Here is a 13184-nt window from a genome sequence, read left to right as displayed (position 1 = left end):
TGTTGCTGTTTCTTTCCTTTTTCTCAAAGTGTGTGCTGACAAAGGGAAATTCTATATCGTTGACACTTGCAAGCATTGTTAGATACTGGTGCCACTGGCTGGGGTGGCCAGAAGGCACCTTAGCGTATGTGCTGCTGATACTAGTTACTCCAGGTTTGGCAAAATTCTGAAATTCATTTACTCACCAAATATGTAAGCGATGTTCTAAGCATTCTATTAATCATTGTAAGAGATTCAAAGATGAAATAAATATAATACACATCGTTCCTATCAGTTGTTTAAATAGAAGTCATTTTCATTAGAAAATTTTATATAAAATCAAATTGCTGTTATGAGAGATGTACAGATACTGTGGGAAGGGAAACTTTCATGGATGAAACATTTGAAGGATGGAGGTTTGAATGTGCAAAAATAAGGAGAAAAAGGTATTTAGGCAGAGAAAACTACAGGAGATAGAAAACATATTGGTAACAGTGCATGATTTAGTTTGGTTGGAATTAAAGTAGTTAGGTTCTATTCATGAGGACTGAACTGAGAAATACGGGCTTTGTCCTATAGGTAGTCATGGAAATTTTCTCAGAAAGGATACAATAATCAGAACACTTTGCTTTTAAATTTTTTCTCTGTCAATATTGTAAATCAAGTGTATTTCCAAGAGAAAAGACAAAAGTTGGAGAAAACAGTTACTACAGTAGCTTAAGCTCAAGACAAATCAATATCTGAAATAGGCAAGGGTTAATGGGAATAAAAATGTGAGTACAAGATTTATTAGAGCAGTAGAATATTGGATGTTGCTATTGATAAGATGTTGGAAATGAGATTTTTGACTGATTGATTTGGGGGATGGCAATGCCATTCAGAGTATCAATAGATTTAGCAAAGAAAATCATGATATCTAAACATCATTTTTATATCAGTTAATGCTATTTAGTTATGGTATGTATGAGAGAACTATGGGTTTAATTTCATATTTCTTTTTCACTGTTGATATACTAAAGGTAAAACTTTCAGTTTGGGCTGAAAGGTCTATAATACTAATTATAATTAGTTAACCCAGCAGACAAACAGCCAAAAAACAAAGGTAGGTAGATCTTCTTGACTGGTTTGGTGAAATATTGGTGTATGTTGTCTTTAAACATATAATGTCACTAAGTGTGGCATCCAGCAAAAATGCTGTGCTCTTTTAGGATGTAAAAAAACATGAGCTGGTTTCTGTGTTGAATTTTAAATAATATTTTCAAGGAATTTTCAAATCATTTTGTAAATTGAAGAGTCTTTCTGAACATACTCGGTTACCTACCATGTAATTTACCTATACACTGTACCTGTATTCTTATACCTGATTTTTTTCTGTTTGATTGAAGCACAGCGTATCTACTTACAGCATTGGTTTGTAGACTGAATTATGAATACAAGAAAGTTTTAATATCTTAGAAACCTAGAAGATAATATACATCATCCCTACCTGTTAATGCTATTCTGATAATCCAACTTATTTATCGGAAGTTTACAGTAATTTTTTTAATCTGTGCATTGGGCTATCAAATTTTGTTTAATGCAATATTTTGATTTTGTTCTAAGCACACATTCAAATGCTTTTGGTAATATCTGCCAAATGGAATATTGAGCTGAATGGCTTATTTGCAGGGAGGGGTACAACTTACTCCAAGACAGGGTAAGATATATAGTGTAAGGTCACCATATGCCAAAGGAAATTCACATGTTTACTGGAATATATCCTGTAGTGCATTCAGGGTAGTAAACAACCATATTCAAACACGTGGTGAAGTGACTGCTACAATAACTAGATGCTTTTATGCTTTCATAACTATTATTATTCCAGTCTAGAGATTTCATTGTAATTACTGCTGACATCTGTAATGATGTTTTTTATCTTTTAACTCTTTCAAGTATGTCATCAAAAATTCTAATTTCCTATGAACACTGGAAGTTAAAAATTAGTGTTTATGGATACCATTGCCACTTTTACCAAAACCTAACCAAAAATTGTAATGTCATTGTTGGGATTACAGTATCATGATATATATGTGATTGGGGCTAATCACCCCATAAATACTTCGGCTACTATTTCCTTAATAGTAATATTTCCTCTGAACTGGGTTCTTTGAAGCTGTAGCTTTTCAAATTCTTAGTTTATAAAATAGCATAGTGTCTGACTATTGAGTATTACACTCATTATAGAACCTCTTTAAGTGTGGTTATTCTTTACCCCGTATCTGTGTTTATGTAATGAGAAAGGCCTTTTTAAAATGTAAAACATTCGTGTAGAGCATTCAGATTTTTATCTGTATTATACAGAAAGCAGTAAAGTGACAGCCATACTTCTAAAATATGTAGTGTTGCATGTTCATCTCTAACCCTACCTTTGTGTGAAGGTCCTGTGTATACTTGTTTTCCACTGTAATACAGTGAAATAAAACCAAAGTTCTTAGAGCATGGAAAAATGTGCTTAACTCAACATATTCTCTCTCACTTCTCTTTCCTTGCCAGATTTTACTCATGACTGATGACAGTCAACTATGGTCATTCAGAGTCATCATATGTCAAAAATTTTCTTCTGTTTCCCTATTTATTCTTTCTAATAAAAAATATACAGAAATCTGTTGTTTGCTCAGTTTCCAAATACCTCATATTTTATTCTGATTATGAAGGACTCAACAAGTGAAAAAAGTATTCACCTACCTAGATTTACAATATAATCTGACCACCTCTCAAATGTCTAGAAGTTGCCTAAAGCAGTTGTATTTTATCTAATGCTGTCTGTGTCACATGGGAAATTGTATTGTAGGCAATGTAAATACTTTCCAAGGAAAATAGAAAAGATTTCTAAATAACCAAAGTTGTCTTCATTATCCAACTTATATAAACAACAGGCTATTCATTGTAAATATACTTATTTATAACTAGGCCAATCTCATTCTCCTCTGTTTTTTGCCAGTAATGCATTCTCCTCTGCTGTTTGCCAGTAATGATAGAAGATTTAGAGGTTTGACCACCATGTCTACAGACATTCATGCTTACCCAATCATTTTTGTGCTAGAAGTTTCATGACAAGAGTGTTCTTGGATGAGTGTTCTTAGATATTATCCAGGACTTTCTGGTTGAAGTAGATTAAGAATAAGGAAAGTGTGGTTTAAAACTCTGTTTCTTTTGTGCCTTATTTTCCAAAGTATAGCCTAAAAAAGGTTTGGAATCATTTTGTATTTTGAAAAACTTTCTCTTTCAAAAAAGACTCTGTTGCCATCATATTTTGTGAAGCATTTTAATATTTAATCTAGATTTTTTAAACAAATAATCACAAGGATAATAGGATAATAACTTTATGACATACTTCTAGTAACTGAAAGGAGTTTAGATTAAAATCTTCTTTAAAGGCACATAATAAATAGGTGATATTGAACCTATAAAATCACCTTAATACTTATCTATGCTTATAGATATAGCTACTAGGTATGGTTATTTAGCTATAGATGGGTACTTTTTTAACCAAATACAGTATTCACTGAATGTATCTATTAAACAGTTCTTCTTTTAGAGTCAGGGCCTTCTAATTTTCTAATACGTGGCTGAACAAATTTTATGGATGGCTGAACAAATTTTATGGAAGAGGCACTTAAAGGTGACTTTACATGTAAAGCTTAACACAGTCTGAGCATTATCTTTTATGTCTTTTATTTCCGATTTTCAAGGGAGAGAATTTCATTGGCTCAGCCTGCATCATATATCCACCATCACCCTCCCCTCCACCATCCTGTCAGTCATGGTTGTAGCAGGGTCATCTGATACCAACACGACAGCCTAGGCTCACCCTTTCCTCAGGGTCAGTGGTTGGTGCTCTTCCAAACAAGAAAACAGCAGGTAGGCAGGCAGCCCAAACATGTCTGCTACAGCATTTGACCAGGATAGATTTGTATTGCTTTTGCTACTCTAAACACACTAAAAAAAGAAAAGATGTTCATAGTTGAAAAGGTTGTTTGATAAATATGGAAACACTCTCTGGCAACTGATTCAGGCCTCACAGGTGTAGATATAGGTGCTGAGAATATATAAGTTGTTAGGTTCTTAGTATGTGTTATAAAAAATTTTCATTTTAAAGTAGGTCTTTACTGAAAATAAAAGTACTTTCAGTTTTTTTTAAAAAGTACCATCAGAGTAATTATATTCTGAGAGAAAAGTCATTACTCTTCAGGAAAACTGCAATTGGGAATATTGAATAATTAGAAATGTTTGAAAAACTAATGCTGACGAAGTTCAAAGGTAATCTACCCATGATCATAAATTCTCTGCCCATTCTAGAAAACTTCAACTAAACAATGCCCACTGGAATGTTAATGTTGATTCACTCTCCTTTCATTTTTCAGAACTTATTTACAGTTCTTTCTCTCATTATTAATGTCATATCCTTTTCTTTAAAAAAAAAAGATGAAGCAGCAGCTGACTAGAAAATTTAAATTGTAAGATATGTAGTCCATCTCCACCATCTCCACTCATTATAGAACTTCTTTAAGTGTAGTTATTGTTTACCCATATCTGTGTTTATGTAATGAGAGATGCTTTTGATATAAGATCCTTTTATATCTTTGGCTAGTCATCTTCCTTTCTCTTTTCTACTTCATTTTCAAATTTAACTTTTTTTCTTCTCCTGGAGGTGCCTTACTTCATTTAGATAAAATACTCACATGAGCTGGAAAATGTTTAGTACTATCTTCTGGGAGTCACTTAGCTCTGTGAGTTTCCCTCAGACACTCAAGACTGCACACAAATAAATGTTTTCCTTAAACTTTCCTTCTCAGCTTTATTCGTGGTCACATTTCAGGAAGCATCAACATTCCATTCAGTGCTGCCTTCACTGCAGAAGGGGAGCTTACCCAGGGCCCTTACACTGCTATGCTCCAGAACTTCAAAGGGAAGGTCATTGTCATCGTGGGGCATGTGGCAAAGCACACAGCTGAGGTAAGTATATTCAGAAATGTCATATGTACATATGATGAGTGATTTACCTGCCTTCTATATGAATGCTATCTAAAAGTATATTTCTTCAGGAGTTGGTCACAAATAATATGAGCTTTGAAGATTTGTCTGTGTTCTTATATGGAAGAGTTTGTCTGCCTTTAATGGAAGCATTTTTCCGTCAGTGTTCAGCATCAGAATCAACAGTAACCTTAAAAAATCAAAATGATAGCCTAAGGCTGTTTTTTTCTAACTGCTTTCTGAAATTGTAAAGAAGTAGCTTGAATTCCCTCCATTGGAGAAAAATAGTAGTGTTCAAGTGTAGGCTCTGAGAGCTGGTCATGATGAGATTTGTTAGATTTAGAAATTGTGTTTACTAGAGACTCAAAGCTTTTTGATGATAGAGAATTCAGGAAGAATGTCAGCTGTCAGACATGAGAGGTACATGAAACAATAAAATGGCTTCCTTCTTCCATGGCTATGTTCTAAGCAAATTGAAAAATGAAACAAAAAGTAGCACATGAAGGCCAAAAATGTCTTTATTTTTTAATAAAAGACAAGTTGAAGACTGTAGCTTAGTATGAGAGCCAAATGGGCTTACTTAAAAACAAGCAGCCAGAGAAGGTATCTAGATATAGGCAACATTGAACAAGTACAGGATCTTTCTCTGAAAGGGAAGAATCTGCTCCTAGAAAAGTAGCAGAGGTAACTTGCTCCCTACAGACAGCTTTTTTCTAAAAGGAAGATAAGCAGGACTGAGCCTTCCCAAATTTACCTATCAAATAAATCCTTCAACCTCCCAGGGCACAGAGAATAGAGGGACAAAAAGAAAGGCCAGGAATATGCTTAGGAAAATTCTGTCATCATGGAAATCAGGAGTGGAGACAAAATATTTGCCTTGATTGTACATATTCCTTTGAGCACTCCTGAAATGTGGTCACTGAAAATTTCAGATTAGAACTTTAAAACTTTATTTTTTTTTTACTCTTAGTAATCAGAGAAATAACCTAAAATGTCTTTTATTATAAAAACTAATAACCACACTTTGTTGAACATTTGGAAACTATAGAGAGACCAAAAAAGGAAATAAAAAGTATGCATGATTTTACCACCTGGGAGGCAAAAAAACACTTCTTGAATTTTTTTATTGGAAAATTATAATTCCTCCATTCAACTCAATTCTGATATTGGCTAAAGGTAACCCTCCTATCCCCACCTGCATACACCCAATACTGATACAAACTCAGAAAAAAGGAAACATGAAAATACTTTGCTCTTTTATTCCTAGAGCGAGTGTGTATGAAGTCCATGTAAACAACATGTAAGGGTTACATTTAGAGAACTATGCCATATGATTTCATAGTAAGGAACTAGGCTATTGATTTTTCCAAATTTGATGCCTTCACTATAATTTTTAAGTCTTTTAAGTTTTTGCTTTTCAGAGATCAAAATCGAGAGGAATAGAAATTTCCCATATACCCACTATCCCACACATGCACAACCTTTCCCATTATCAGCCTCCCCCATCAGAGTGGTACATTTGTTACAACTGATGAACCTTCATTGACACATCATCATCCCAAGTCCACAGTTTACATCAGAGCTCGCTCTTGGTGTTGTATATTATTTTTAATTTGGAATAAATTTTTATTAACTTTTATTTTAGGTTCAGGGGTACATGTGCAGGTATGTTATGTAGGTAAACTCATGTCACAGGCATTTGTTGTACAGATTATTTTATCACCTAGGTACTAAGCCTAGTACCCAATAGTTATTTTTTCTGCTTCTCTTCCTCCTCCCACCCTCCACCCTCAAGTAGGGCCCAGTGTCTGTTTTTTCCATCTTTGTTAGAAATTTAAAACTTTAAAAGTCAGATTAGAACTTTAAGACTTTTGATCATAAACCATTTTAAGCATCCAACAATCCATGTCTCAGAAGTACAGGACTGATAGCAGCATTAACTTTTTGTTTGTTTGTTTTGAGACGAGTCTCGCCCTTTCGCCCAGGCTGGACCACAGTGGTGCAATCTCAGCTCACTACAAGCTCCGCCTCCCAGGTTCACACCATTCTCCTGCCTCAGCCTCCCGAGTAGCTGGGACTACAGGCACCCACCACCACGCCCAGCTAATTTTTTCATATTTTTAGTAGAGACGGGGTTTCACCATGTTAGACAGGGTGGTCTCAATCTCCTAACCTCGTGATCCGCCCGCCTCGGCCTCCCAGAGTGCTGGGATTACAGGCATGAGCCTCCACACCTGGCCAGCATTAACTTTTGACACTGAATGAAAGTCATTCTTAATGATGAAACTTAACTAACCATACTAAAGAAGTATGCAAGTGGATATTAACTTCTAAGTTATAAATTACTCACCTATCTTTTATATAACTATATCTACCATCCAACAGAGAACAATCTAAATACACCTATTTCAAAGAAAGTCAGAATAGTAACTCATATGGTTTGGCTATTTGTCCCTTCCAAATCTCATGTTGAAATGTAATCTCCAATGTTGGAGGCTGGCCTGGTGGTGAGAGGTGACAGGGTGCTGGCAGCCCTTGCAGCCCTCACTCGTTCTTGGTGCCTCCTCGGCCTCAGTGCCCACTCTGGCCATGCTTGAGGAGCCCTTCAGCCCACCACTGCACTGTGGGAGCCCCTTCCTGGGATGGCTGAGGCCAGAGCCAGCTCCCTCAGCCTGCGGGGAGGTGTGGAGGGAGAGGCATGGGTGGGAACCAGGACTGCACATGTTGCTTGCGGGCCAGTTGGAGTTCCAGGTGGGCGTGGGCTTGGCGGCCCCGCACTCGGGGCAGCCAGCCGGCTCTGGGCAGTGAGGGGCTTAGCACCCAGGCCAGCAGCTGCGGAGGGTGCACCAGATCCCCCAGCAGTGCCAGCCCACTGGCACTGCGCTCGATTTCTCCCCGGGCCTTAGCTGCCTGCCCATGGGGAAGGGCTCAGGACCTGCAGCCCGCCATGCCTGAGCCTCCCCCCGACCCACCGTGGGCTCCTGCACGGCCCGAGCCTCCCCAGCAAGTGCCGACCCCTGCTCCACAGTGCCCGGTCCCATCAACTGCCCAAAGGCTGAGGAGTGTGGGCTCACGGGGTGGGACTGGAAGGCAGCTCCACCTGCGGCACTAGTGTGGGATCCACTGGGTGAAGCCAGCTGGGCTCCTGAGTCTAGTGGGGACTTGGAGAACCTTTATGTCTAGCTAAGGGGTTGTAAATACACCACTCAACACTCTGTATCTAGCTCAAGTTTTGTAAACACACCAATCGGCACCCTGTGTCTAGCTCAGGGTTTGTGGATGCACCAATCAGCACTCTTTATCTAGCTAATCTGGTGGGGACTTGGAGAATCTTTATGTCTAGCTAAGGGATTGTGAATACACCAATCGGCACTGTGTATCTAGCTCAAGGTTTGTAAATGCACCAATCAGCACTCTGTGTCTAGCTCAGGGTTTGTAAATACACCAATCAGCACTCTGTATCTAGCTAATCTAGTGGGGAGGTGGAGAACTTTTGTGTCTGGCTGATGGATTATAAATGCACCAATCAGCACCCTGTCAAAACAGACCAATCAGCTCTCTGTAAAACAGACCAATTGGCTCTCTGTAAAATGGACCAATCAGCAGGATGTGGTTGGGGCCAGATAAGAGAATAAAAGCAGGCTGCCCTGGCCAGCAGTGGCAACCTGCTAGGGTCCCCTTCCATACTGTGGAAGCTTTGTTCTTTCGCTCTTTGCAGTAAATCTTGCTACTGCTCACTCTTTGGGTCCACACTGCCTTTATGAGCTGTAACACTCACCAGGAAGGTCTGCAGCTTCACTCCTGAAGCCATCAAGACCATGAACCCACCGGGAGGAACGAACAACTCCAGATGCGCCACCTTAAGAGCTGTAACACTCACTGCAAAGGTCTGCAGCTTCACTCCTGAGCCAGCGAGACCACGAACCCACCTCCAAACATCCGAACATCAGAAGGAACAAACTCCGGACACACTGCTTTTAAGAACTGTAACACTCACCACGAGGTCCGTGGCTTCATTCTTGAAGTCAGTGAGACCAAGAACCCACCAATTCCAGACACAGTGGGAGGTGTTTGGTCATGGGGGCACATCCCTCATGAATGGCTTGATGTCCTCTCCATGGTAATAAGTGAGTTCTCACTCTGTTATTTCACATGAGAGCTGGTTGTTTAAAAGGCTGGCTCTTCCTCCTTTCTCTTGTTCCTGCTCATGCCATGTGACATGCTGGCTCCCTGTTACCTTCCACCATGATTGTAAGCTTTGTGAGGTTTCATCAGAGATAGATGTCAGCACCATGCTTTCTGTAAAAGCTGCAAAACTGAGAGCCAATTAACCATCTTTTTTTAATAGATTACCCAGTCTCAGGTATTTCTTTATAGCAACACAAGAACAAACTAACACAGATAATTGGTACCAGGAGTGGGGTGTTGCTATTAAATACCTGAAAATGTGGAAACAGCTTTGGAACTGGGTAATAGGCAGAGGTTGAAAGAGTTTGGAAGGCTCAGAAGAAGACAGGAAGATGAGTAAAAGTTTGAAACTTCTTAGAGACTGATTAAATGTTTGTAACCAAAATGCTATAGACGTATGGACAATAAAGTCCAGGCTGATTAAGTCTTAGGTGGAAATGAGGGAGTTATTGGGAACTGGAGTAAAGATTACTCATGTTACACCCTGGCAAAGAACTTGACAGCAGTGTGTTCATGTCATAGGGATCTGAGTTTAAACTTAATTATGATGACAAGATACCTGGCAGGAAAAAAAAACGTCTAAGCAGCAAAGCATTCAAGAAGTAGTATGGCTGCTTCTAACACCCTAAGTCATATATGGAAGCAAATAAAAGACTTAAAGTTATATTTAAAAGGGAAGCAGAGCATAAAAATTTGGAAAACTTGTAGCCCAGCCCTATGGTAGAAAAAATCCAAGCAGGCTACAGAGCAACCATTTGCTAGAGAGATTAGCATGACTAAAAGGGAGCCAAGTGCTAATAGCCAAGACAATGGGTAAAAGGCCTTGAAGGCATTTCAGAGTTCTTAGGGACAGCCCTTCTCATCACAGGCCCAGAGGCCTAGGGAAGAAGAATGGTTTCAGGGGTCAGGCCCAGGACCGCACTTCCCTGCACAGCCTCAGGACAGTGCTCCCTGCATCATGACCACTCAGGCTCCAGCCACAGCTCAACTGGGCCAAGGTAAAGCTCAGGCTGCCACCCTGGAGGGAGCAAGCCATAATCCTTGGCAGCTTTCATGTGATGTTCAGCCTGCAGATGCACAGAATGCAAATGTGAAGTAAGCTTGGCAACTCCCACCTGGATTCCAGAGCATGTATGGGGAAGTCTGTATACCCAGGCAGAAGCCTACTACAGGAGCAGAGCCCCCACAGAGAAACTATACTGGGGCAGTGCCAATGGGAAATGTAGAGTGGAGCCCCTGCAGAGTCCCCACCAGAGAACCGGCTAGTGGAGCTTTGGGAAGTGGGATGCCACCCTCCAGACCTGAGACTGGTAGAGCCATTGGCAGCTTGCAACCGCAGTATGGAAAAGCCATAGGTATTCAACTCCAACCTGTGAGAGCAGCCATGGGGGCTGCACCTTGGAAAGCCACAGGGACAAACCTGTCCAAGGCCTTCATAGCCTATGTCTCACACCATTCTGCCCAGGATGTAGGACGTCAAAGGAGATTATTTTGGAGCTTTAAGATTTAATGACTGTCCTGCTGAGTTTCAGACTTGTGTGGGCGTATTGCCTCTCTTTTGGCCAATTTCTCCCTTTTCAAATGATAATGCATACCCAGTATCTGTAGCACCATTGTATACTGGCAGTAAATAACTTGTTTTTGATCTCACAGGCTCATAGGATCAATGGACTCATCTCCAGATGATACTCGAGACTTGACACTTGGAACTTCAGACTTGAGTTAATGCTGAAGCAGGTTAAGAATTTGGTGGACTATTGCAGAGGCATGGTTGTATTCTGATATGTGAGGAGGACATAAGATTTAGGGGATCAGAGGCAGAATGATGTGGTTTGGATGTTTGTCCCCTCCAAATCTCATTTCAAATGTAATTCCTAATGTTCAGTATGGGTCCTTTTAGGAGGTGTTTGGATCATGGGGGAAGATCCCTCATGAATGGTTTGGTGCCCTCCCAATGGTAATAAGTGAGTTCTTGCTCTGCTAATTCATGTGAGAGTTGTTATGAGAGTTGATGGTTTAAAGGAGCCTGGCTCCACCTCCTCTCTCTCTTGTTCCCACTCTTGCCATGTGACATGCTAGCTCGCTATTGCCTTCTGTCAGGATTGTAAGCTTCCTGAGGCCTCACCAGAAGATGTTGGCACCACGCTTCCTGTAAAGCCTACAGAACTATGAGCCAATTAAACCTCTTTTTTTAATTTGTTCTATAAAAAAAAAAAAAAAACAGGATACATGTACAGAACATGCAGGTTTGTTACATAGTTATATGTGTGCCATGGTGGTTTGCTGGACCTACTGACCTGTCCTCTAAGATCCCTTCCCTCACCCACCACCACCCAACAGGCCATGGGGTGTGTTGTTCCCCTCTCTGTGTCCATGTGTTCTCAATGTTCAACTTGCATTTGTGAGTGAGAACATGCAGTGTTTGGTTTTCTGCTCCTCTATTAGTTTGCTGAGGATGATGGCTTCCAGCTTCATCCATGTCCCTGCAAAGGACATGATGTCATTCCTTTTTATGGCTTCATAGTATTCCATGGTTTTCTTTATCCAGTTTTATTGCAGATTTTCTTTATCCAGTCTATCATTGATGGTCATTTGGGTTGGTTCCATGTCTTTGCTATTGTAAATAGTGCTGCAATAAATATACATGAGTATGTGTCTTTATAATAGAATGATTTCTATTCCTTGGGTATATACCCAGTAGTGGGATTGCTGGGTCCAGATGGTTTTTCTGGTTCTAGATCCTTGAGGAATCACCATACTGTCTTCTACAATGGTTGAACTAATTTACATTCCTACCAACAGTGTAAAAGTGTTCCTATTTCTCCACATCTTCACCAGCATCTATAGTTTCCTGACTTTTTAATAATCACCATTTTGACTGGCGTGAAATACTATCTCATTTTGGTTTTGATTTGCATTTCTCTGATGACCAGTGATGTTGAGCTTTTTTTCATGTTTGTTGGCTCTGTAAATGTCTTCTTTTGAGGAGGATCTGTTCATATGCTTTGCCTACTTTTTGATGGGATTGTTTGTTTTTTTCTTGTAAATATGTTTAAGGTTCCTTGTAAATTCTGGATATTAGACCTTTGTCAGATAGGTAGATTGCAAGAATTTTCTGCCATTCTGTAGTTGCCTGTTCACTCTGATGACAGTTTATTTTGCTGTGCAGGAGCTCTTCAGTTTAATTGGATCCCATTTGTCAGTTTTGGCTTTTGTTACAATTGCTTTTGGCATTTTTGTCATGAAGTCTTTGCCCATGCCTATGTGTGAATGGTATTGCCTAGGTTTTCTTCTAGGGTTTTTATGGTTTTGGGTTTTACCTTTAAGTCTTTAATCCATCTTGAGTTAATTTTTGTATAGGACGTAAGGTAGGGCTCCAGGCCAGTTCCAATTTTCTGCATATGGCTAGCCAGTTTTCCCAGCACCATTTACTGAATAGAAGTTCCTTTCCCCACTGCTCATTTTTGTCAGGTTTGTTGAAGATCAGATGGTTGTAGACATGTGATATTATTTCTGAGATCTCTGTTCTGCTCCATTGGTCTATATGTTGGTCCTGCTCCGTTGGTCTATATGTACAAGAACCATGCTGTTTTGGTCACTGTAGCCATGTAGTATAGTTTGAAGTCATCTAGCATGATGCCTCCAATTTTGTTCTTGTTTGCTTAGGATTGTCTTGCCTATATGGGGTCTTCTTTGATTTCATATGAAATTTAAAATAGTTTCTTCTAATTCTGTGAAGAATGTCACTGGTAGTTTGATGGGAATAGCATTGAATCTGTAACTTTCTTCGGGCAGTATGGCCATTTTCATGATATTGATTCTTCCTATCCATGAGGATGGAATGTTTTTCCATTTGCTTGTGTCCCGTCTTATTTCCTTGAGCAGTGGTTTCTAGTTCTCCTTAAAGAGGTATTCACATCCCTTGTTAGCTGTATTCCTAGGTATTTTATTCTGTTTGTAGTGATTTTCAATGGGAGTTCATTCATGATTTAGCTTTCTGCCTG

At 39.6% G+C, this 13184-nt stretch overlaps 1 protein-coding gene across 7 annotated transcripts in view; it reads left to right on the top strand.

The window, feature by feature from the left end:
- TBCK (TBC1 domain containing kinase) overlaps positions 1-13184 on the top strand; it is a 267698-nt gene that overhangs the window by 204028 nt on the left and 50486 nt on the right. For 5 of the 7 annotated variants that reach the window (XM_024245819.3, XM_024245820.3, XM_054554234.2 and 2 more), the window contains one exon: positions 4815-4974. In XM_024245819.3, the coding sequence (XP_024101587.1) occupies positions 4815-4974 (160 nt within the window). Of the gene's footprint in view, positions 1-4814; positions 4975-8710; positions 11842-13184 lie in introns of those variants that run through there. The other 2 variants (XM_054554232.2, XM_054554233.2) reach the window with 2 other exon arrangements.

The sequence above is a fragment of the Pongo abelii genome, chromosome 3, assembly GCF_028885655.2.
Source record: "Pongo abelii isolate AG06213 chromosome 3, NHGRI_mPonAbe1-v2.0_pri, whole genome shotgun sequence".
Taxonomy (NCBI): domain Eukaryota; kingdom Metazoa; phylum Chordata; class Mammalia; order Primates; family Hominidae; genus Pongo; species Pongo abelii.
The sequence above is the reverse complement of the archived record's forward strand: the minus strand, read 5'-3'. Positions and strand labels throughout refer to the sequence as shown.